This window comes from Aquarana catesbeiana, linkage group LG05 (genome assembly GCF_042186555.1).
Source record: "Aquarana catesbeiana isolate 2022-GZ linkage group LG05, ASM4218655v1, whole genome shotgun sequence".
In the NCBI taxonomy this organism is placed as follows: Eukaryota; Metazoa; Chordata; class Amphibia; order Anura; family Ranidae; genus Aquarana; species Aquarana catesbeiana.
In genome coordinates this window covers 511,072,628-511,099,837 of record NC_133328.1, presented here as the reverse complement: position 1 = coordinate 511,099,837, position 27,210 = coordinate 511,072,628, and the positions used below count along the sequence as shown (strand labels likewise).

The 27,210-nt window shown below is 40.3% G+C and overlaps 1 protein-coding gene across 4 annotated transcripts in view; it reads right to left on the bottom strand.

Moving 5' to 3' along the window:
* Window positions 1-27,210, bottom strand: part of RP1 (RP1 axonemal microtubule associated) — a 580,110-nt gene that overhangs the window by 174,293 nt on the left and 378,607 nt on the right. For all 4 annotated transcript variants that reach the window (XM_073631609.1, XM_073631611.1, XM_073631610.1 and 1 more), the window contains 2 exons: window positions 18,444-18,663; window positions 12,309-12,463 (listed from right to left, as the gene is read on the bottom strand). In XM_073631609.1, coding sequence (XP_073487710.1) covers window positions 12,309-12,463; window positions 18,444-18,663 — 375 coding nt within the window. The remainder of the gene's footprint in view (window positions 1-12,308; window positions 12,464-18,443; window positions 18,664-27,210) is intronic.

The window sequence follows — 27,210 nt, the reverse complement described above, 5'->3', positions numbered from 1 at the left end:
CTGCACGTTTGTGCGCAATTTTAAAGCATATCATATTTGGTATCCATGTACTCGGCCTGAAATCATCTTTTTTATTTCATCAAACATTTGGGTAATATAGTGTGTTTTAGTGCATTAAAATTTAAAAAAGTGTGTTTTTTCCCCCAAAAAATGCGTTTGAAAAATCGCTGTGCAAATACTGTGTGAAAAAAAAAAAAGAAACACCCAGTGGTTAGAAAAGTGGGTGATCTGTGACATAAGCTTCTAAATGTTGTGCATAAAATGCCAGGACAGTTCAAACCCCCCCCCCCCAATGACCCCATTTTGGAAAGTAGACACCCCAAGCTATTTGCTGAGAGGCATGTCGAGTCCATGGAATAATTTATATTGTGACACAAGTTGCGGGAAAAAGACACATTTTTTTTTTTAACAAAGTTGTCACTAAATGATATATTGCTCAAACATGCCATGGGAATATGTGAAATTACACCCCAAAATACATTCTGTTGCTTCTCCTGAGTACGGGGATACCACATGTGTGAGACTTTTTGGGAGCCTAGCCGCAACTTGTGTCAAAATATAAAATATTCCATGGACTCAACATGCCTCTCAGCAAATAGCTTGGGGTGTCTACTTTCCAAAATGGGGTCATTTGGGGGGTGGGTTGTGCCATCTGGACATTTTATGGCCTTCAAAACTGTGATAGGTAGTGAGGAGTGAAATCAAAAATTTACGCCCTTAGAAATCCTGAAGGCGGTGCTTGGTTTTTGGGGCCCCGTACGCGGCTAGGCTCCCAAAAATACCCACACATGTGGTATCCCCGTACTCAGGAGAATCAGCAGAATGTATTTTGGGGTGCAATTCCACATATGCCCATGGCCTGTGTGAGCAATATATCATTTAGTGACAACTTTGTGCAAAAAAAAAAAGTTTGTCATTTTCCTGCAACTTGTGGCAAAATATAAAATATTCCATGGACTCAACATGCCTCTCAGCAAATAGTTTGGGCTGTCTACTTTCCAAAATGGGGTCATTTGGGGGGGGGGGTTGTGCCATCTTAGCATTTTATGGCCTTCAAAACTGTGATAGGTAGTGAGGAGTGAAATCAAAAAGTTACGCCGTTAGAAATCCTGAAGGCGGTGCTTGGTTTTCAGGGCCCCGCACGCGGCTAGGCTCCCAAAAAGTCCCACACATGTGGTATCCCCATACTCAGGAGAAGCAGCTAAATGTATTTTGGGGTGCAATTCCACATATGCCCATGGCCTGTGTGAGCAATATATCATTTAGTAACAACTTTTTGTAAATTTTTCTTTTTTTTTGTCATTATTCAATCACTTGGGACAAAAAAAATTAATATATGGGCTCAACATGCCTCTCAGCAATTTCCTTGGGGTGTCTACTTTCCAAAATGGGGTCATTTGGGGGGGGGGGGTTGTACTGCCCTGCCATTTTAGCACCTCATGAAATGACATAGGCAGTCATAAACTAAAAGCTGTGTAAATTCCAGAAAATGTACCCTAGTTTGTAGACACTATAACTTTTGCGCAAACCAATAAATATACGCTTATTGACATTTTTTTTTACCACAGACATGTGGCCGAATACATTTTGGCCTAAATGTATGACTAAAATTGAGTTTATTGGATTTTTTTTCTAACAAAATTAGAAAATATAATTTTTTTTCCCAAACTTTCGGACTTTTCCATTTATAGTGCAAAAAATAAAACCGCAGAGGTGATCAAATACCATCTACAAGCTCTATTTGTGGGAAGAAAAGGATGCAAATTTCGTTTGGGTACAGAATTGCATGATTGTGCAATTAGCAGTTAAAGCGACGCAGTGCCAAATTGTAAAAAGTGCTCTGGTCAGGAAGGGGTTAAATCCTTCCGGGGCTGAAGTGGTTAAAACTATACAGGTTTGGAGCATGGAGTCAAATTCACTCCTGCAAGAGTGCTTTGAATCAACTGATTGGAATGTATTTGCACAGGATGCAGATTTAGAGGAATATGCTTCATCTGTTCTAGCTTATATTCGCTTTTGTATGGAGATGTTCCTAATTAAGGTATTGCTAAACCAAAAGCCTTGGTTGGATGGTAAAGTAAGGGTCTCAGCTTAGAGCAAGGGATGTGGCCTTTAAACCGAGCGACCCTATGGCCTATAGGAAAGCTCGGAATGAAGTAAAGAAAGGCATTAAGGAAGCTAAGCATGGATACAAACAGCGCATTGAATCTTTTGAAAATCAAAATTCTTGTAGCATGTGGAAGGGGATTAAAACAATGGTAGATTTTAAATCTAGGAATACACAGGTTTGTAAAGTGCTCCCTGACACCAACTTTTTGCTCGCTTTGAGGGTCAAAATATGAGATGTGAAACCAATAGTAAAGAACTAGTGGAGGATGATCATTTATTGGTATTAAAAATACATGAGGTCAGGTCAAATTTGAGGAAGATTGACATCAGAAAGGCAGCAGGACCAGACGGGGGGTCAGTCAGTATACTGAGGGAATGTGCAGACCAGTTAGCAGGTGTTTTTGCTGATATTTTTAATTTGTCATTGAAGCAGGCTGTAGTACCTTCTTGTTTTAAATCTACTACTATTGTCCCAACACCTAAAAAATCAGCGGTAGCATGCTTAAATGATTATTGCCCAGTTGCCCTAACTCCTATCATCATAAAATGTTTTGAGAGGCTCGTAGTATCACATTTTTGGACAAGCATTCCTGTTGATCTGGATAAGTATCAGTTTGCCTATCGTGCCAATAGATGCACAGATGATGCAATTGCTATTGCATTGCATGCTGCCTTGACACATCTTGAGCACTCAAATGTTAGGATGTTATTCATTGATTTTAGCTCTGCATTTAACACTGTAGTCCCAGACAAATTAGTGAAAAAGTTAAAAGCTTTGGGCCTATGTCCATCGCTGCGCTCATGGATTATGGATTTTCTAACGAACAGGCCACAAATGGTGAGAATAGGAGATCAGGTGTCTAACACTATTATTTTGAATACAGGGGTACCACAGAGATGTGTGTTAAGTCCGGCCCTGTGTACCTTGTTTACGCACGATTGTACTCCGATACATGCGTCTAACACTATAGTGAAGTTTGCTGATGACACCACATTAGTGGGACTCATACAAGATAATGATGAGACAGCTTATAGACAGGAAATTCAACATTTGGTTGAGTGGTGTAGAGAAAATGATTTAATACTCAATATGGCAAAAACTAAAGAAATAATAGTGGATTATAGGAGATCAAGAAAGATCAATCATTGCCTGGTTTATGTATGTGGTGAGGAGGTGGAAAGGGTGGACACTATTACATTTTTGGGAGTGTATATTACAAGGGAGTTGTCATGGTCTCAAAATACTTTTTTTTTTATGAAAAAAGCGCAGCAGAGACTGTTTTTCCTTCGGAGACTGAAGCAGGCTGGATTGCCCTTAAGGCTTCTGGTCAATTTCTATCATTGTACCATTGAGAGTATTCTTCTCCACTGCGCTGTAGTGTGTTATGCCAGCTGCAGGGCAGAGGATAAGAAGTGCCTGTTTCGTGTGGTGAAAACAGCACAGCGGATCATAGGAACAGAGCTACCGAATTTGGACACAGCATATGCCAGACGATTAAAAAAGCGGGCAAAAGTTATTAGTATTGATCCAACCTACCCAGGTTACAGTGCGTTTGTCCCATTGCCATCAGGGAAAAGATATAGAACACTTAAAACGCACACTAATCGCTTAAAGCATAGTTTTTTCCCTAGGGTCATTTTATCCATAATCCCATCAGGTACAGTGTTTTAGGAATCTTATGTGGAATTCTAATATTCTTTTATTTATTTTTTAAATAACATTTTATATTTTGATATATTTAAATAGATATGTGGACATGTGCTTGGATGTATGTATGTGTGGTTTTGTTGAGAAGTGTTTTATTGCTGCTGTAAAGAGTACCCGGAAAAATGTTGTTGTATGTATACAATGACAATAAAGTATATCTCCTACCTACTACTTTACAAAATGACACTTGCTGAGAAATGCAGAATGTCATTGAATAACACAGTACTGTATTACTACATCGAAAATACTATTCGTATGTGGATCAAAGAGGTGACTACTGAGCTGCATATGACATCAGTTAAAAAAAGGTATTCATATTTAACCTTGACTCGGTTGAATTGATGATAGGCAACTCCTATCCTCATATTGATTAGTGGTTCCAAATTAATAATAACTACTGCAGTAGGGAACAGACACAAAAGATACGCTCAGCATCTTTCCAAATTACTGTTCTGCTTTATTATGACGCAATTGAAGGTTTTTATGCACATGATTACGTAGGTATCACATTAATATTACAATTGTAGGTTTATCATAACAAGGGGCGTTACATAGGCAGGCTTATTCTAATCAGGACTCGAAAGAATGTAAACATTTACTGAAAACATTATTAGTGCTGTTGCACAGTGAGGGCAGTGTGCAATACATACAAAATACAATACAATTATATACAGAACTTACAAATTTCCATTACAGTCTCCCCTCTTTTGATCAATATTTTGATCACTAACCATACCTGCTATCACCTTTAACCTGGAACCTCCACATGCTTAGGTGGAGGTAGTCCTGGCCAAAGAGGCAAAAAACTCCATTGTGGAGAAGATAATAGCTGAGCAACTTTTTCATTACCAAATGACGTTTCATTGTGAAAAACAAATGATTGATAAGACATATTTACAGAGTACTGGCTGTACACTCCTGTGGCCAGAATGGCCTTCTAGCTTAATTGTTGGCATGCTGACTTATCAGCATATGTAAACACAGACAATTCTACATAAAATGGAAGACGTACAAAAGACAAATATGACTTCAACATGGCTAAACTATTTTTCAAATATATATATCCCTTACAATTAAAGTAACTGAATCAAAAAGTACCCTAGACTGTGATCACAAGAGGGAAACAAATCAAACACAGAGATTTCTTTAATTAAGTCATTTTTGCAGTGTCTGGTGTGGATCCAGGTGACTTTTCCTTCAAGTTTTGCAAAAACTGTACATGAAATAGATGCTGTATTGAGTCTCCAAACATTTCCTTATATATAAATGTCTCTTAACAATCCAAAAGTCACCTGGCTTTAGTTTTAGATCCTTCCAAACTTTTAGGATCTGGAATTAGGGAGAAAACACATAAATGAGTTTGTAAAAAACCTTAAAAGATCAGCATTCTCCGTGAGATCCGAATGGAGGACTTCAGCTGCTGAGACAAAATATAAGCAAGTGAGTAACACACTCCCAAACAAAATCCCATAGGGAGAGAGTCCAACATCCCCTTAGGGGCTTGATAAAATTTAAGAAAACATTCAGGCAAAAGTTTTCTAGTTTCTTACTTTACTTTGTCCGCTATATTGTAGACAGTAGGGGGTGTAAAAATAAAACCTCAAAACTTCTAGTAAGGACTCTCCTATAAAAATTATTTCCTCTGTTACTCTCTGTACTTTCTGCACTATGTACTTACAAACTACTTCTGATAACACTTTTTACTGTGGCCTTTGCAGTAGCATTTGCCACTGGACATCCAAAAAACATGTCCATACAGACAAAATGCATACTCGTAAGATCCTGACTTGGGCATCTGGATATATCTTTTATGTAATCTCTGGGAGGGATGTTCAGCTTTTGGTAACACCTTTGGTAACAGGTAAAACAAGAAGTGGTGTGTTATAAAAACAACTGTGGTGAACCCTGGCTCTATCCCACGCTCATTTACTAAGGCAGCCATAACTTCTTGTGACTGATGACACGGTCCATGTGTCAAGCTGAAGGGAAAAGAGTGGCTGGCAGACATAAATGATCACCTTTTCCAAAGTCCTGTTTCATAAGAAGTTGCCCCCTGTGGACCACTTGTTCTTCTCGTTCTGGGGTCCTTAAAGTTGAATTATTAATCCCAGCTATACTGGGCCAGAACTAGGGTGGAATCTGTGAGTTGCACAGACCCATCAAGTGTCCGGGGCTGTAAATGCAGCATCCTTAGAGTCACCTGGTCTGCTTCCATGTGTGAAAGTTAATATGGCTACCTCAGCAAGAAGCTGGAAGGCTGAAAACAGCCGATCAAATTAACTTGGCATGCTTGGTTGGTTTACCTGCCGAAGTAAAAACAAACTTCTGGCCCTTTAAATGGAACCAAAAGCACTCTATATCTCGACTATCTATATAAATATACACTCTTTTTATAGCTCACAGGCTTTGCTAAAACATGGAGCTCTGCTTCTTGAGCTGGGCAAAAAGGATCCAATGACTTTGAATACAGAGTATCCTTCTGGGTGATAAACTGCATACTCAAATCTACAAAAAAATTAAATATCTGGGTCTTCAGGGAGTGTGTCCTGCACTGGACTCACAGCAGCTGATTCCTATGTCATCAATTTAACACATGCGTCTTTTCCTTTCTTTTGAATAAATGTACGCATTTTTCATTGTTAGATTTGTACATAAACAAACTCATATTTTAAACCTTTCATTAGACAAACATTTAGTTAGCTGTAAATTTGCTGCACAGAATGTCGGACCATTGACCAAAACAATATCTAACTTTGTCTAATAGCACCTTTGCATAAAAGCTACAGCTCTGATATATCGGGGTGAACCCTTCATTACTGGGTCCAGCTTGCATAAATATATTACAATGTCTTGTTTTCTATCACACTGTTTGTGTAAGAACTCCAGTTTCATGTTTCAAAAGACAACTTCTTCCTGGCAATATTATAATAAATGATAACAATACCCTGCGGTCATGGAGAGATGCCCATAAATCCAAAACTATTCTTCTGCTTATACCACTGTACTTTACAAGAAAAAGGGGCACATCATTTCACAATCCACACATTCTGCTTTGGATTTCAAAAATAAAAATAAATAAAAACAAAAGGACCAAGAATCTGTATGATGGACCAGAAAGCATCAAAAACTATAAAACAACTGGCTGCAGGCGGCATCTATCCTAACAGGGTGTGTGGACTTGATGTGATGGGTCTGTTATATTTAAATTTTATTTATTATTACTCTCACATCATGGACCGCACATCAAGTTATTATCAAAAACCTTAAAATTTCATTTTTATAGAAGAACTTCTTATGTATTCCATCCATCTTGGCTTTGTTAAATATTATGGCAGCTTTATTCAAAATAACAACCTCATCTTAATCTTTTTTTTCTCTCAATAAGGGCTTATTGTATAAATGTAAAATTACAAAATTGTTATCTTAATCTAAACTAATCTCATTCATTACAAATTTCCCCATTAACCTGGACTTCATTTCCAACCAAAGGTTGTCTAAACCAGTTTCAATATATCTATATTATTGTTAAAATTGTTAAACTCATATTAGAAATGAATACTCATTACTACTTAATTTTACTTAATTTCCCTTTTTTAAATGCACTGTTTCCACTATCAAAGGATATTCAATTTGTGTAATACATGGTTAAATGTAACCTTCATTTTACCATGTTTGGAAAACAGATTCAAAATAATTGTGATCACATTGTTTACCATTAGATTCGTTAACCCGGCACATTTTGTTATAAATGTTTTGTCTAAAAAAAACTGGAATTGGCGTGATGTCCTTCCAGCTTATCACTGACCTCTCATCCCAGCCACATTTCTTTCATGAGAGCACAAAGGAGGGGGTCACATCTGCGTACATGACACACACAAGGGATAGAACTAAAGGTCCCAGCATTCGCACACACATACACCAATATCTCTCTAAAATCGCTTACATTTTCCCATTTGTACACAACACATGCATATCATTCTCTCACTTTCTTTTAACTTTCATATCTAGCTTCTATGATTCTATGATCAGATGGGGAGCCACAGTGCTCATCCCATCTTCCCTCTCTGACAACATATAAAGTATTCTGTTTTACCTCTCATTTCTCTGTTTCTGACTTTTACTAGTTGTAGTGCCTGATCCCAAATTCATCCCACAACTTAGCATGAAAATGTCCCTTTCTGTCTAGTTCTAATGTCACCCTTGATCCATCCTGCTCACATTGATAGCTGTTTCTCTAGCTGTATACTCTGCATGATTCTTAGTCCCTATGGCCTTTGGTAACTCAGTTACCCATTGTGGATCCCTGTCCACTCTAACCATTAATCTAGGGGCTCAGTATAGGCGGAACCGCACCTTTGGTTCATATGTAGCGCTCCTCTTGCGCTGGGCATTTTTGAGGGTCTCTTACCCTTCATTCCCTTACTTAATTCAATGCCCATAATGACTGGCCAGTCTTCTCTCTTCTCTACTTGTGCCTATACCCTCTTGCCTCTAAACTACTTTATCTAGCAGATGTACTACATATACCTGTGAACAGCACTATTCTTCCCTTTCTTATTTATAACACTCCGATGGACAATAGACAGGGACAACATAACATATAACCACCAATCAATACAGTTCGATTAAGGGGAGTAAAATAGGTACCCTTTGTCCCGAAAATGCCTTACCGATCAAGGAAGTCTGATAACTCAAATGTAAGCAAAAGGCTTACCTCAGCCGGCTGATTATCAGAAATTCCCGGATCGTCTCAAGCTCCTCGTTTCGGATACTCAGGGTCACCTGGAATCCCCTCCTAAGGCAAAGCTCGCCATGCTGACTCGGTTGAATTGATGATAGGCAACTCCTATCCTCATATTGATTAGTGGTTCCAAATTAATAATAACTACTGCAGTAGGGAACAGACACAAAAGATACGCTCAGCATCTTTCCAAATTACTGTTCTGCTTTATTATGACGCAATTGAAGGTTTTTATGCACATGATTACGTAGGTATCACATTAATATTACAATTGTAGGTTTATCATAACAAGGGGCGTTACATAGGCAGGCTTATTCTAATCAGGACTCGAAAGAATGTAAACATTTACTGAAAACATTATTAGTGCTGTTGCACAGTGAGGGCAGTGTGCAATACATACAAAATACAATACAATTATATACAGAACTTACAAATTTCCATTACAGTCTCTTGGTAACCTATAGGTAATATAGGTAACCTTATCAGCTCTAATAAATCCCCCCCCCCCCCCCATTAGCTATTTAATTATTTTTATTTAATTCTTGTTTTACCATTTTAATCCCCCCCCCCCGTTGTTTGTTATGCGCAAAACTGAAAAATCAATGTGTCTTTTATTCATTAGAAAACAACTTTGCCGCACTTTCTACCAGAGACATCATTTTAGAGTTATTTTATATGGGTAAAATTAAATGTATATTTTTTTCCAGTAAAACTACTTTTTAAATAACTAACACTGAAATTGAAACAACTCAGTTTTTTTTCATTTTGTTACATTTTTTTTATCTATGGATCCAATTAACATATATGTATTTATTTGTTCTTTTAGGGTGTCACCAAATAAACAAGCCCATAACTGAAATATAAAAATTGCTGCAGTACATACGGGATATAAAGTCACAGGAGCTGAAGTAGTTAGCATCTCTGCTAATGTTGTTCTCCTGTCATGCCAGGTCTGTTGCTAAAATTTTGTGTTTCAATTTTACAGGTGCTCCAGAATTACAGTTTCCACCATTCTCTTGAGCTAAATCCGCTATTGATGTGTGTGAGCATTGACTGTTTTAGACTACCAAGTCTTTGCTATGTAGTAGGATTCCTTGCAATACAAATGTGAATTATGTCATAAAAGAGGTCCATCATATGATGTTAGAATGCATGGCTATTATCAATTAAAAAGTAACACCAGAGAGAAGGATTTTTGATTCCAATTTTTGTTGGTATCATCATCCTGGCGGTTTTTAGCTATTAAAATGTATTTTAACCCAAAGTCTATTTTTCAGTACATTTGCCAACATGCCCCTCTGTATACATAGTTCTTATTGGACAAGTTTTCTTATAGTGAACTTGTCCTTTATTAAATACTCCCACATTTCCTGAGTATGTTATATACTTACCTTCCTCCCTGTTGTCCTCACTGTGCGTCCCCACCCGATGCTGCACAGCATGCCTGTTGAAAATGTCCCCGTAAGCGCCTCTTCTTAGTGCACACATGTGCTGTGGCTTCATTCATTTCTATGCGTGAGTTGTATTCTGCAGAAGGGCTATAATACAGCTTACCCGTAGGAATGAATAGAGATCTAGAACACATATGCAGATACTGCATACTTATAAAATACAGAATGTGATGCTATAAAACAAATGTGCAATAATCCATAAAAAAAGGAAGGTGAAAAGAGGAATAGCCATAGAAGAAGACTTATGAATAAGGAATACAATTTGAAGCAAATTAAGACTGTATTAACCTGGCATACACTATATTCCCTGCATAAATGGAAACCCTCCATATTTTTGAAAGAACACAGGTTTGACAGGTGGATCATAAATGTTTGGGGCAATTTTATTTCTCAAATATGGCAACCCCCTAAAATTAATGAAGGGTTTTCAAGTAGTGTTGGGCCAAGTCTTCATCATTTCTTAGCACAAACCAATATTTTATAAGCATGTTTATGTCCATGTAAAAGGTGGTTGTTCTAATGGACCCATTTACAATTGACATCTTCAAATACAGAAAATTGATTTCTTTATCACTTGCCATTTGGCTAAGATTGATGCCTTGATGGTTATCATTGAGGGCATCCATATATGATTCCAATGAACTTACAGTAAGTTCCAGATGAGGATAATATTGTCTATGTATGTCTTCCACAGCCACAATTCTGGTCTCCTATTTGTCAACACTATAACCTCCTTCCACTTGGCCATGAATAAGTTGGGCATACGGGCCACTGCATTATTCTGCAAGTAGAAGCTTTTCCCCAAAAGAGAAGTAGTTATGTTTAATTGAAAACTCTAAAAGTTGTATAATATCACTGTATATATGCTTGGCACATACCAAATTATCTTTATATCTTTACTTTGCACTAAGTGTGTACTTTTAGTTGCACCTATATGGATTGTGGCACATTTATTTTATAGCGCCACTATCTGCATTTTATTATTTGTATATCTTGTATCAGGATATATTATAGGCTGCTTTGCTACATGCTGGAATTTCTCAGATGAGCAAAGATTATATATTTTTATACATAGATACAGCATACTGACTTTCCTGATTTGCACATTTGTTATTGGTCAGTAACTCAAAGAGGGAAATTTACTAAAACTGATGCACACAGAAACTGATGCAACTGAGAATGGTAATCAATTAGCTTCTAGGTTTTAGGCCTGGTTCACACTGACAGCGGGAATGAAATCGTGCAAGTTCAGCTAAACTCACACAATTTCATTTTCACATGCCAGTGCCAACTTCGGGGCAATTTCAGAGACATCTGTGCGGGTTGCTTCACAGATGTCAATGGAAATCACACCCCCAAGTCGGCAAAAGTAGTACAGAAACTACTTTTGGGAATCGGTGCGGTGCCACAAATGCGATTCAGACGGTGCCATTGCCGGCAATTGACAATGATATGGCATGCGATTTGACATTTCAAATCGCATGCCAAATCGCTCCAATGTGAACCAGGGCTTATTGTCAAAGCTTAATTGAACAGGCTGGAGTTAGAAGCTGATTGGTTACTATGCACAGCTGCACCAGATTCTGTGTGCACTAGTGTTAGTAAATCTCCTCCAAAATGTATTGAAAACAGGGGGTGAGTCACACAGCTAGCTTTTATAAAAGGAAGTCATCAATAGCAGATCCCATATTTTTTCCATGATAGCTTTACTTTATGGGATGCTTTTATTAAAACAATCCTTCATTGCTTCATACGTATTCCTTATTCAGAAGTCTTCTTCTCTGGCTAATTTCTTTTCCTTTTGACTTTATCACAGAGGTAGCTAATAACTTCTGTGCCTGGAGGAAGAAGGCAAATTCAAGAAGGTGCCCTGTCTCACTTCCTCCAGGTGCAAGGCTCATGTATATCCCACAAATTAGCTGATTAGCTAGGTGCAGGGTGACAATACTGATAACCCTCCTCAGCATTGTAAGGTACAGGGTAAAAAAAACGCTGATAACCCTCCTCTTCAGCATGCATAAGGATGCAGCTGTAAGGGGTGACAACGCTGTGATGAATTCACTGCAGGACATTTAGCATTGTCACGCTATAAAAAGGAGGACCTTTGACTGAGAGGACCACCAATCATTAGTTAGAAGAAAATGCAGGCGTTAAGTTAGATATGGACTTATGTTTAATTTAACATCATTTTTTGACTACTACATTTTAATTTGTTAGTATAGTTGTACTTTCTATGTTCTACCATTATCACTGCCTTTTAGTAGTTTACTCTTTCCCAAAAAGTTAAATAAAAGAGTACCTTGTTTCTTGTAAATTTGTCCCCAGGGATCAGAGATTTGTGTAGTTTTCTAGCCCCTGAATCGCCTCTTTCGCCATAGAGAGTTAAGTAGACATTAGCCAAGGTTTCTGCTCCCCAGTGATCACCAGTATGCACAGCCACTATGTACTGGTTAACTGAAAAGATCATACAAAAATAATTAATCAAAGACATAAACAACATACTGTATGAGGCTCACAAGACTAAAATGCTTTATGTGATATTGGATTGAAATTATACATTTCCACAACAACAGATGCTTTGGTGAATACATTATCCAAGCTAAATTTAACAAAGAAAGAGTGTAAAGAACCATTGAATGTCCCATTTGAATTATGAAACCTGGTATGAATGCACAAAGCTTCACTTTTAACCCTATTTAGCATAAATGTTCATTTCAGAAAGTGTATTGAGTATTTGCAAATTCACACTAACTTTTTCTCATGGTATGTCATAGGCCATATTACCTCTGCTTTGTTTTAGTTTTTAAACCCAATATAAAATGCAAGCCTTATAGTCATTTTCATCTTTAAAAATGTCTAAATTGATTGCTAAATGGGATAACGGTTAGAATTGTATTGCATTACTCCTAAAACTTGCAATTTGAAAGTTACCTTATCTCCCGGTTCCATTTTATTGCAATAATATGTCAGTAGTAACCTCTTGTTAACTATTTAACTATTTGGTTATATTGTTAATGTATTTTGTGTGGGAGAGTATCAGTGGCATAGACTCTCTATGTCGCTACCATGCAATTTTAATTGTATTTCTTTCTTATCTTATACATTTTAATAAACATCGTTGATCAACAAAAATGTCTAAAGTGCAAGTCCCACTAAGCTTTACTTTCGCCAGAACACCTTTCTGTTTTGCCCCACTTTACATGCTTTTACTTTGGTTCTAAGTCCTTGACTTCCATGACTTTAAAGCTAAAGAGACCCAGTCTCTAAAACAAAGACAGTTAAACTTATGCAGGTATATCTTTTTTATGTTTACCAATGTTTTTTTATTAAGAGAATTGCAGAACAAGAAATTAAAACAAAGAGAGATAATACATATGTAATGAAATACTCTTTCGTAAAAAATGCTTATTATACATAGAAAATATATATTTTCTTTATAAAGTCCAAGAGAACTACATCAATCTAAACAACTATTTGAAATATTAGTGTAGATATTGTATTGTAGTCTCAAAACCATACGTAAATGCAATACTAGCATTCCAAGGCTCCCATTTCTTGTGGAAGACTTGCATGGTGTCCATAAAAGAATGGTGTACCCTTTCCATAAGTTGGATAGCATCCATGCATCTCAAAACCTGGTCCCATGGAACTTTAGGATTGCGCCAATGTAACAGAATTGCCCAGAGGACTGCGCTAAATAAAGTGTGAGCTAACTTCTGGTTTGGAGGGGAGACCCCTGGCAAGTCCACAAATAACAAGCATGTCTGATAGGTTAATGTCACTTGTTCCCCTATTATTAGAGCCACTTTGAAGACACTCTCTGCCATATCGACTTGAGCACCCCACAGCTCCAGAAGGTATGTAGGAGCATACCCCAGTTTAGACGGTGCGAAATACCACCCAGTATGAAGCTTTACAACCGTTTCTTTAATTGACATAGATTTTTCACATTTATGCATGTTGTTAATCATGTCCCACCAGTCCTCCGGTGATACCTCCTGGCCCAGCCGAGCATAGCCGAGGATTTAGCAGGAAGATCCCGTTCATTAAGATATTTATAGATCACTGATATTGTGTCTTTTGTCCCTGGAGGAAGACGCACACATGCTCTCAAAAGTAGAGCTCGTATTCGTCGCCCCCCATTGAGAAGTGGGAAAAGAAAAAATGCCTGACCTGCAGTAGGGATGAGCCTCGAGTTCAAGTCGAACTCATGTCGACTCGAACATTGGCTGTTTGCCAATTTGGGGTGTTCGCGGCAAATTCGAAAGCCGCGGAACACCCTTTAAAAGTCTATGGGAGAAATCAAAAGTGCTAATTTTAAAGGCTTATATGCATGGTATTGTCATAAAAAGTATATGGGGACCTGGGACCTGCCCCAGGGGACATGGATCACTGCAAAAAAAAGTTTTAAAAACGTCCGTTTTTTCGGGAGCAGAGATTTTAATAATGCTTAAAGTGAAACAATAAAAGTGTAATATTCCTTTAAATTTCATACCTGGGGGGTGTCTATAGTATGCCTGTAAAGGGGCGCATGTTTCCCATGTTTACAACAGTCTGACAGCAAAACGACATTTCAAAGGAAAAAAAGTCATTTAAAAGTACTCGCGGCTATATGAATTGTCGGTCCGACATTACACATAAAAGTTCATTGATTAGAACGTATGGGATTTCCCCACAGGGGAACCCCGAACCAAAATTAAAAAGAAAATGGCGTGGGGGTCCCCCTAAATTCCATACCAGGCCCTTCAAGTCTGGTATGGATATTAAGGGGAACCCCACGCCAAAATTATTTTTTTTCAATTGCGTGGGGGTCCCCCTCAAAATCCATACCAGACCCTTCAGGTCTGGTATGGATTTTAAGGGGAACCCCGTGCCAAAATAAAAAAAAAATGGCGTGGGGTCCCCCCAAAAATCCATACCAGACCCTTATCTGAGCACGCAACCTGGCAGGCTGCAGAAAAAGATGGGGGGATGAGAGAGCGCCCCCCCTCCTGAACCGTACCAGGCCACATGCCCTCAATAGTGGGAGGGTGTTTTGGGGTCACCCCAAAGCACCTTGTCCCCATGTTGATGGGGACAAGGGCCTCATCCCCACAACCCTTGCCCGGTGGTTGTGGGGGTCTGCGGGTGGGGGGGCTTATAGGAATCTGGAAGCCCCCTTTAACAAGGGGACCCCCAGATCCCGGCCCCCCTGTGTGAAATGGTAAGGGGGTACAAAATTTCACAAAAAAAGTGTCAAAAATGTTAAAAATGACAAGAGACAGTTTTTGACAATTCCTTTATTTAAAGTCTTCTTTCCATCTTCTTTCTTCTATCTTCTTTCTTCTATCTTCCTTCGGTTTCTTCCTCCATCTTCTTCTTCCTCTGGTTCTACCTCCGATCCTCTGCTTCTTGCTCCGGTGTTCTCGTCCGGCATCTTCCTCCGTGGCGTCTTCTTCCCTTCTTCGTTCTCAGGCTGCTCTGCATCCATGATGGGAGGCTCCCGCTGTGTGATGCTTCTCGTTTTCTGACGCTTCTTAAATAATGGAGGGCGTTAAAAAAGTCCCCCTCTGATGCACGGGGACTTTACGGGGACTTCCCTGTGGCTTTCCTCCATGACGTCAGAGGGGGCGGAGGTCACATATGTCTTTTAACACTCAACAATCTTGTAAGTGCTTTTAACCCTTTGTGCACTTTATTAAATTTTGCATACTGCACTTAGAGGAGCTGGGTCGCCGTGTCATGAAGGGTTTCATGATTTTTGCGGAGGTCTGTGTAGGCCAAATGTAACTCGTCATGTTTGGTCTCCAGGAGGTCAGTTCTGCCTCCCAGGGTCGCCAACTCCTGAGTCAGGGTGTTTATGGACTTGTGCAGTTCAGTCTGAAATCTCTCCACAAGTTTTTTCACGTATATATGGCTGACAGGCTTTCATCAAGTTTCACTGACCGTGTACTCACTGTCTCCCTTGGAATGAGCAGGAGAAGCCGCCGGACTCTGTGCAGAAGCCGCCGGACTCTGTGCAGAAGCCTATGCACGCAACAGCTGGGTGCCATCTTGAGACATCATGCCCTGTTCCCGGACCCAAAAGAGATAGGTCGTAAGGGATCTCTAAGCTGTCTTCTGGTGGTGGGATCTGGATGTCGGCATGCACCGGGTGTTCCCCCAGGGGTGCGGGTGTGTGTAGAGAGAAATCTATGTCTGTTCAGCTTTGCACGGCGCATGCGCTCCCACAGGTATATCTTTTAAGCACCTAGATAAGTCTGTAGATACCTACTGCAGCCTTAAAAAGCCCCAGAAATGGATGAATGCACCTCTAGGTAGCTGAACTTTTTACCTGCAGAAGTTTACTGAACCTAACATCAAAGTGGACAAATCAACCTGATGACAAGTGAGTAACATTGGGGTTGAACTGACATGATTGGATGATGGAAGTCAGCAGAGCTCCACCTCTTTTACTAAGCTCTGAAGCACATTCCCTTGCAGAGTGCAACTGTACTTGCAAAGTGCACAGTCTATTTGACTTTAGTCAATCAACCCCATTGTCTGTAACTATACCGTGACTTTATGCTTTCATGGCACCAAAACATCAAAAAAATCACCATTTGCAGCTAGTCTGAATATTTATAATTTGCTGTTTTGATATAGGTAAATATCATAAAATCCTTATGATTTTGCGTTCAGCTTTTCTTTCTGTTTCTTAATTATCTATATTTAAAGTAAAACCAAGATACTGCCATATGCCATATTTTGTAGCCATACAGGCACCTAGGACTGGTGATGGTGAGGATTTTTAGAGTCTTGCAAAAGAGGTATGGGGACATACTGGGTAATCCATTTGGGGTTTGTAATAGTCTAAGCTCTGCCCATAAAACATTGAACTTTGAATTTTAAAGTTTAAAGTTTAAAATAACTGACAGGTGATCCTGAATTCTCCAAACACATTGCATCATTAAAGTGGAGTTCCACCCCCCCCCCCCAAAAAAAAAATGAGTAATGTGCTTAAAGAAAATAAAAAAAAAACATTTGGAGAATTTTTTTTTTTTAGTCACCGCTAAATGGCTGTTGCTAGGGGGTTCCCTCGTAGTCGGCCTCCTTCGGTGCCTTGGCTGGTAACATCACTTCCCTCAGCGCAGGAAGGGAGATCGCCTCTCCCCCCTCCCTCTTGTCAATCATCTGGGACATGTGACCGGTCCCAGATGATTACGGGGCCAGTGACGGCGCGCGGCCAGCTTGCGCATGCGCAGTGGGTGCCCGGCTGTGAAGCCACAGCCGAGCGCTCACAGTTAAAATGCCGGCGCCGCTGAGCGGAGGGGGGACGAGCAAGGCTTCGATCCCCCGCATCGCTGGACCCTGGGACAGGTAAGTGTCCGATTGAAAGTCAGCAGCTGCAGTATTTGTAGCTGCTGACTTTTATTTATTTATTTTTTTTAAATGGGAACCCCACTTTAAGTCAGTCTTAGTTAGGCTCCGTTCACACCTATACAGGTGCAACAGTGCACACATGTTAATGTGTTTTACGTATGCTGCATTAGTGAAGCCTATTATTTGAATGGGTTGCCTAATGCATTAATTGCACCAAGACGTGCTTGCACCTTTTTTTTAAAATGCACTGCACAAGAATGCATTGTACTTTTTTACCATGTCATTTGGTGTGCTAAAAACATATATATTAGCAAGGTACATTGAAGTTACATTAAGAATGAATGGCACCGCAGCACAACTACAATGAGGATATGCGTTCTTGTGCACTGCACAAATGTGCTTGTTTCCCTGGCACACAGATGTGAACAGAGTTTCAGGGATGGGATATGTGGGCCTTCTGACTACAGATTACTAAGAAATGAATATTGTTGATCATTTTCTCTTCCTTGGGAAGCCCAGGTCTCTGAAACATTTTGCCTATTAACATTTTTCAGATCAGACTGGATTCAGCTAAAATAACTGTCGGGTTTAGTTTTTTAAAAGGTCTTTTTCTGGTGTTATAGCATTGTGAATTGAGGTGTGTTCTAAAAGCATAACTAAACACAAGAACAAATATGTAACATATTGAAGCTTAACAGTGCTTAGATGTAGTGGCTGCATTTGTTTTCAATTGTCAGGCTAAGAACATTTTTAAACAGGAAAGAACAGGAAATACTTGTTGGTCTTGCCAGAAACACAGTGTTCTTGGCACTTCCTGTAAGCTGAACTTGAAGTAAAATCAATTTCTTATTTCTTGTGTAAATATTTAATTTCATTACCTTAACATGTAATGGAGATGAATTCAGTTTGGATGGGTACCATCCATAGATACAATGGAGGAGTGAGTGTAGCAGGGCAGGAAGTGTGTTATTTGTAATATTACCAAGGGAAAATAAAGGGAAATAAAGTCTATAAATGTGGACGCCACATGTTAAGACTGGTAAGTTTCAATATATTACATTTTGGCTTTTGGGTTTGGATGAACTGAGGTTACCTGCCAAAAGTTCTTGCTGATTGTTCACAACTCGGAACTCTTTTATAGATTCTTCCTCTTCAGTGTCCACAGAGAGCCAACAGTTACAGTCAAACTGTATCTCTTGCCTAGATTGTTCCTTCGACATTTGAATGCTTTCCAGATGCCATCCTGGAGTTTCGGGCAAATGTTCACAGGTAATGCGCATCTTATAAATATCCCCAACATCCTTAAACTTCACCTGTGTTAAAAAAAAATGGAGTATATCATCATCCTAACATGGTAAATAAAACCTAGTAAATCTGCATTAGGCTCCATTCACAAAGCTAGGACCAGTACTTATTTTCATAACAAACGGGTTGATTTACTAAAACTGGATAGTGCAAAATCTGTTGCAGCTCTGCATAGAAACCTATCAGCTTCCAGTTTTTTTTGTCAAAGCTTAACTGAACAAGCTGAAGTTAAAAGCTAATTGGCTACCATGCACAACTGCACTAGGATTTGCACTCTCCAGTTTTAGTAAATCAACCCCACTGTTATTTTTGGCTAAGTCCAATTAAGTTTGAAAAGTACAATCATATGGCTGAAAATAAAGATACTTAAAGCTTTGCAATTTGAGCCTATTGCATCCTAAATAAGACTTAAATCACGCAGCTCACACTAAGATAAGAATACTTGGTTTTCAAAAAAGTAACAGTTAAACCAATCTAATAAGATATGAAAATGAGTCACAAGGCAAAAATAAAGATCCTTATTCTTTGCTTAACGCTTAAACTCAGTCTATTGCAAGTCACAAATATTGTATTTGCTGTATTCAATCTAAAACTATGAAATGCAAAGTGAGTTTTCCCAACACACTTCAAAACTATGGAAAATATAAATTTAGGTATCTCATACAAATCCTCCAGATTTCTTTAACGTGAACTGGTCATCCAATCTGAATACTTGAAATCATAGTACTGTCTAGGAGCCAGCACAATAGTCCTGCATTGTATTTGACTGACCAGATTATAGTTGCCGGTATCTACATTTTCTTATTGTACTAAATCTCAGTGTGACAAAATGCATATCGGGATATTCACTGGTTTAATAGCCACCTTCGCTATGAACCAGCTGAAGCCTTGATCTACACATAGTGAAGTAAACTCAACAGAATCACATGGTAAGTGGCTGTAGTCATACCCAAGAGGTCTGTTAGAAGTCTAAAAAATTTGAATGCATGGAATTATAAATATTCCAGCCTAGTAGTATAAATACAATGCTTTCTTGGGTGTAAATAGCAATTGCCTAAAATCTGGTGCCTGGAGATACATTTTAATCTTTATATGACAGTACTTTCTGTACTCTCATGATGTTCCTTTGTTCCTTGGTTTGTGAACCTTTGAGCACCCGGTGACGGAGTGGTTCAATGTCAATTGTAGAGTCTAACTCTGAGGACATGAAGAGAAGTAGCAGGTTCTAGATGGAACAGCTATCTTATTCCTCACTATGGGGTTGATTTATTAAACCTGGAGAGTGCAAAATCTGGGGCAGCTGTGTATGGTAGCCAATCAGCTTCTAACTTCAGCTTGTTCAATTAAGCTTTGACAAAAAAATCTGGAAGCTGATTAGTTTCTATGCAGGCGACTGCACCAACGATGGAGGAGGAAGGTTTGACGGAGATTGCTATTTTACTGCTGCTTTCAGGGCAGAGAGGCAGCAATTATAAAGCAATGAAGATGAGGAAAGAATGATAAGGGGAAAGAGATGAGATATTTCACCTAAATGCGACATGTTTACTAAAAATCTGCCTACTGTGTATTTTATACTGAATTTTAATAGTTAAAGAGGAAGCACAACATCTCTTTGTCATTTATTCCTGCTTAAGTACTTTCAACTCCGTAAATTTAAACTAAGAAGGTTTATATGATAAACCGTATGCTAAGGTTTTTACCTACACTAAGGTTTATATACAAAGTGAAAAACCCATGGCTATCAATCTCTGCACATATATCACTTAAAGGGGAGGTCCGCCCACCCCTGCAAAAATGTAAAGCCAGCAGCTACACATACTGCAGCTGCTGACTTTTAATAAAAGAACACTTACCTGTCCTGGTGTCCTGCGATGTTGGCACTGCAGCTAATGTTTCCATCAGCTGTCGGGTGCTGTCGCTGCCATTGCCAGTAAGGGAACCCGATAGTGAAGCATTATGGCCTACTGGCCCAGTGGCTCATTCCCGCCCCACAGTTTCTTTCAATGGCAGCCATTTTCAGTGTGATTTCGGTGTGGAGAGAGATAGAACAGGGCTCTGTTCATTGCTATTAGTTAGTGTGCTATACTGTGCTATTTTGCTTCATTTGTCAGTGTAGAATATTAGTTTAGTGTCAGTCTAGGGACAGTGTGAGTGTAGTGAGGAGGACCATCATTCAGCTTTGCATAGTGTGCAGCTAGAGTAGGGACAGCTCAGATAGTTTCATGTAGTGTAGTGAGACCATGTCATTCATACATACATTAGTGTAGAGAAGGGACAGCTCAGATAGTTTCAGTGTAGTGTAGTGAGACCGTGTCAGTAATCTTGACATTAGTGTATAGCTAGAGTAGGGACAGTTCAGATAGCGTCAGTGTAGTGACGGTTGAACACTGTCTATTTAAATGCGTTTCTGTCAGTTTAACTCCATTTACTTCTGTGTGCGTTACTGCCGGTTTAACGCCATATAGTTTTGTGTGCGTTACTGCCAGTTTAACGCCATATAGTTTTGTGTGCGTTGCTGCCAGTTTAATGCTATATAGTTCTGTGTGCGTTACTGCCAGTTTAACGTCATATAGTTCTGTGTGCGTTAATGCCAGTTTACCGCCATATAGTTTTGTGTGCGTTACTGCCAGTTTAATGCTATATAGTTTTTTGTGCGTTACTGCCAGTTTAACGCCACATCGTTTTTTGCATTACTGCAAGTTTAACGCCATTTACTTCTGTGTGCGTTACTGCAAGTTTCATGCCATTTACTTCTGTGTGTGTTACTGCAAGTTTAACGCCATTTACTTCTGTGTGCATTACTGCAAGTTTTACATCATTTACTTCTGTGCGTTACTGCAAGTTTAATGCCATATTGCTCTGTGCGTCACTGTACGTTTGGCAAATTATATTGCAGTATATTATAGTGTATCCATGGAGTGTGTCTGTGTAGTGTGAGTACTCAAATTAAAGTGCACTAAACACCACTTTACATTGATTAAAGTGCATCTACGTAAAGATTTCCACTTCTTCTTTACATTTGATTATAAGCACCGTCCTCTCCCTCCAATAATGTCTGGGACAACAACAAGGAGAGGCAGATGTTCCCTTGGCACTGTAAGGGGGCCAGCAACAAATGTGTCCACAGGCAAAGGTGGATGTGGTGGTCAGTCCTCAGGCAGGGCAACATTTCCTCTGTTTAGTGAGTTTTCCCATGCTATCCAGCCACATCATGCAGAGGAGGTGGTGGACTGGCTTACTAAACCTTCCTCATCCTCCTCATCCTCTGTCACACAAGCAGAGACAAGTGTGTAGTCCCCTGCAGTTGCCAGAGTGGATAAACCTGCCTCCTTGTCCACATCTATTCCTGTTATAGCCCCAACATCAGCCACTGAGGTGTCAGCTGAGTTATTTGACCACAGCGACAGTCACTTGGTCCTTGATGATGCCCAGCCATTACCGGATTCAGATGTTGGTTCTGAGGTTGAGGATGACAGGAACATGAGCCTAGAGTGGGGAGAACATTGGTAGACAAATTGGCATTCATGTTCCCCCAGCCGCAGCGTATTGGCAAGTTGCCTCCAGATGGAGATGATGATGATGATGATGATGATGAGGTCACTGATGCGACTTGGGTGCCAGATTGAGCAGAGGAGGAAACTGAAGGTGAGGGGTCACAACCCCAAGGAGGCCGACATCAAGAAAGAGTAGAGAGCAGCCACCCTATTTCATCACATTCTGCAGCTGTTATGTCCCAGCCCACTCCCCAAAGCTCAGCTGTCTGGGCCTTTTTTTCAGCACATCTGCAGCAGATCTGACTGTTACTATCTGCAAACTGTGTCTCAGGCACATCAAACGTGGCAAAAACACCAGCCATTTGAGTACCACATGCTTAACAAGGCATTTAACATCCAACCACTCAAACCGTTGGCAAGAGCACCTAAAAGACACACAAAAGGGGCACAAATCTGTCCATCCTCCTCCTTAGCCACTTCCGTCTGCCCCTGCTATACCGAGTCATTACCTCTCAGCAGCCTCCACTGACAGGGATGATGGTATAGCACAGGGTGTCCCAGGTCTTAGCAGCACATCTGCCAGCAGCACATCACCAGCTGTAGACTGTAGGCGTCAAATTTCTCCGCCCCATCTGCTGCAGCGGAAAAAAAATACAGTCCCTGGCACCCACATGCCCAGCGTCTAAATGCAAGCTTATCAAAGCTGTTGGCTGTCCAACTTTTGCCTTTCAGCCTGGTGGATTCTGCCCCTTCCGTGAATTCGCACAATGTGCTGTACCACAATGGCAGGTTCCCAGTTGCTACTATTTTTCACGTAATGTTGCTCCATCTCTCTACCATCACATTGAAGGAAATGTTCTGGCATCGTTGGACAAGGCAGTCAGCCGTAAAATCCACCTAACTGCTGACACGTGGTCCAGCAAGCATGGGCAGGGACAATATATTTTGTTCACAGCACACTGGGTAATGCTGATTCCGATGCAAAAGGATGCAGGACAGGGCTCGGTGCTGCAGCTTGTTGTGCCCCCACGTCTCCATACAGCTGGTGGTGATGATTCCAGACCTATGAGCTCTAATCCCTCCTCCTCCTCTGCCACCTCCATGCCTTCCTCTGCAGAATTGTCCTATGAACATCAGGTACCTAAGCATTCGAAGGGCTATTCCCAGAGTCAGGCTAAAAGGTGCCAAGGCAGTGCTTCAGCTGGCGTGTTTAGGGGACAGGAACCACACTGGAGCAGAGATATTCTTGCAGCTCTGCAGGGACAGGCCCAGAGGTGGTTCACACCACGCCAGCTGGAGCCAGGAATGGTGGTGTGCGATAATGGCTCAAACCTCCTGTCCATCCTTAGACAGGGAAAGTTGACACACGTGCCATGCCTTGGTGGTGCAACATTTCCTAAATACGTACCCAGGGTTGCAAGATGTGCTAAAGCTGGCCAGAAGAGTCTGTAGCCATTTCAGGCGGTCATGCACAGCCAGTGCTCCGTTGGATGAAATTCAGTGGGAAATTCACCTGCCCATAAACTGCCTGCTTTGTGACATGCCCACCAGGTGGAACTCGACTTTGTCAATGCTGCAGCAGCTATACATGCAGCAGAGGGCCATCAATGAGTACTTGTGCGAATACGGCATGACGACAGACTCCGGCCACCTCAGCTTTTTTTCCCCACGTCAATGGCTGATCATTAAGGATGCATGCACTGTATTGTCCCCATTTGAGGAGGCCACAAGGATGGTGAGCCATGCGTGCATCAGTGACACAATCCCTGTTGTGTTCCTGCTGGAGCAGACTCTGCGTGGCATTATGAACAGGGCACTGAAGGCAGAGAAGCAGGAGGAAGAGGAGGACTTCCTTTCCTCTCAAGGCCCACTTTATCCAGACACCATCATTCCTATGTCACAGAACACACAGGAGGAGAAAGGGGAGGAGGATGAAGAGGAGCATTCTGGCACTTTCATAGGCTTTGAAGAAGAGGAATACATGCGTTAATCTGTAAGCGATGGCTTTCCAACCCCAGGACCCTTGGGAGTAGTACTTGGCTTGGAGGAGGAAGTTCCAGATGCTGTCATCCTGAGTGATCCCGTGGAGTCTGCTTCTCAAGCCTCGGCAAATTTGAGGCGCATGGGCAACCTCATGCTTCAAAGCCTGCGAAATGACCCAAGAATACGTGACATAAAGGAGATGGATGATTACTGGTTGGCAACCATCCTTGACCAACATTATATGGGGAAGGTCTCAGAACTCGTCCCATCCCCACAGAGAGTGCAGAAGATAAAATCTCTTGAGGACACGTTAAAGAGGATTTTATTGAAAGTTTTTTCCTGACTCCAGTAGGTTACAGTGTCCTGGTCAATAAACGTAGTTTTGAGTCTTCTGTTGGTCAAGAGAGGAGCGTTGGAGAAGGAGTCTGCCTAAGTGAAGCATTTTGGAATTTTTTTAGTCCTCGCCACACAGGGCTGTCAGCTTCCACATCCCATCGGCAGCGTCTGCATCACATGGTGGACGATTACCTAGGGGCCAAAACAGAGATGGAGAGCTTTCCAGCTGATGATCCACTGACTTACTGGGTCATAAGAATAGACGACTGACCAGATCTTGCCCAGTAGGCTACTAAGTTGTTGGGCTGCCCTGCATCCTATGATAGTGATCATAGAACGCGTCTGTCCACAGACTCCGTGGACTGTTCGACTTTTTAAAAAAAAATTAATCTGTCCTGGATTACCAGCTATATAGCCCCTGATGCCGATGTCACTGATTAAGTCTTTTTGGGATGTGGAATTTCTGCAGGACTTCAAGGCTGCCCAGCTTTCAGGGTGTTCAATCATTTCATCTGGAAGAATGTTTTTAGTATAGGTTTCATGGGCACAATTAACACAAAAAGACCAATTTTTAAAGCACCTGTTTGACAGGTGCATATCATTGCAATTTTTTTTGCCTCCATCAAGAGTACCTCTATAGGATTACAGTGGGAAGGCGCCCGTGACACCCAAAGAGGAATTTTTCTGCACCTGTTCGACAGGTGCTAATCATTGCAATTTTTTACAGCAAGGCAAATTCTTGCCTTTATCAAGAGTACCTCTATAGAGTTACGGTGGGAAGGTGCCACCGACACCCAAAGACCAATTTTTCTGCACCTGTTTGACAGGTGCATATTATTGCAATTTTTTACAGCAAGGCCAATACTTGCTTTCATGAAGAATACCTCTATAGGATTATGGTGGGAAGGCGCCACCAACACCCAAAGACCAATTTTTTTGCACCTGTTTGACAGGTGCATATCATTGAAATTTTTTACAGCAAGGCCAATTCTTGCTCTCATCGACACCCAAAGACCAATTTTTACACACGCATTACTTCTATACAAAGTCAAAGTGACACCAGAATGTATCCAAAAAAATTTTGAATCTTGTTCCCAGTGGCCTCATTGTGGCCTCATCATACACACTGGCTCCCCAGCTGTTGCTGAGCAAAATAAAGGCAGCTTGCAGGGAAAATGTTATTTTTTTTGGCTTTATAAATGTAATTATTGCTGCAGCAGATTCTAGACATGGTACAGATCTTCCACTTTACAGGTAGACTAAGGGGATGCCCAGGCACTATATTGGAAGGAATTTTTGATTTTTATGCTTTCACTTTAAAATTCAAAAAATCACTGCTTATTTAAAAATTACGCTTTTCACAAACTTTTTTTTATTGATACATGCCCCCCCAGGGCAGGACCCGGACCCCTATAACCATTGTATGCCCAACTACTTGCATATAAGCCTTCAAAATGGGGTTTGTTATTCGGGTCCGAACTTTTGCGGTGTTCAAAAGTTCTGGTGTGAACCGAACAGGGGTCCGTTCAGCCCATCCCTTGTCGGGACATTTCAACAGAATCGTTTGACAATATTATATTTAAGGATGGAAACAAACCCTTCCACCTGGCCAATGAAATCCATTCACTAACTGCTGATCTTAGAAGTTTAGGGCATACTCTGCAGACATCTTGCCCTATGGGTGGTCTAAACTTGCATGCAGGAATATCTGGCTTTACTGGGAGACTTAAGTTGACTGCATATAACTGGCATCTGATTGGTTTGTTTTTTTTTTTTGTTAAGGATCATGTTTCCTTTTTAAAGAAACTGTCAAGAGTTTAAATTAATCTTAAAAAAAATCAGCCTCCTGAATAGTAAAAGCCTTGTCACATTCAGGAAATATCCTTCTTGCAGGGTATTATGTCAGCTAGAACAGTCTTCTGTATGAAACATATTGGTGTTAAGTTTACAGAATGATATCATTTGAGAACATATGGAGGCTGAACACACGCAATCTGCAGTAACTTACACTACAGCGGATCAATGTGTGTACAATCAATAGACACCATAATGCTATGAAAAGGCCAATAACATGTTAGGTGAATGTATGGTGCTCTGGAAAAACTATTAATTGAACATTTATTTGAGGTCAGGAGACTGTTTTGAATAAAAGCAATAGACTAGTGATTTCATTCATATATTTTAGGTTTTTCTTGTTCAAGAATGTATTGAGTTAAAAAAATAGGTTGTACATTGACAGTAGCAGTAAGATAGCACTTTGTACAAGAGTTAGCATGCATCAGTTACAATAAGAGACATGGACTCAGTGCAACCTGATAGATGACATACAGTGCTGTGAAAAAGTAATTGCCCCTTTCTGATTTTTTTTTTTTTTGCATATTTCTCACACTTAAATTATTCAGATCATCAAACAAATTTTAATATTACACCAAAATAACCAGAGTAAATCCAAGATGCAGTTTTTAAATGGTTATTTCATTTATTAAGGAAAAAAAAACTGTTCAAACCTGCCTGGCCCTATGTGAAAAAGTAATTGCCCCCTCCTATGCTGAATCATGAATGAACCGTGATTAACCACAATTTTTTGGAAAGCTGAGTTAAATTTCACCTGCCATACCCAGGCCTGTTTACTGCCAGACCTGTTGAATCAAAAAATCACTATGGAATCCATGGGAGAGTTCCAAGGCCAAAGCCACTGCTGACCAAAAAGAACACAAAGGCTCATCTCACATTTACCAAAAA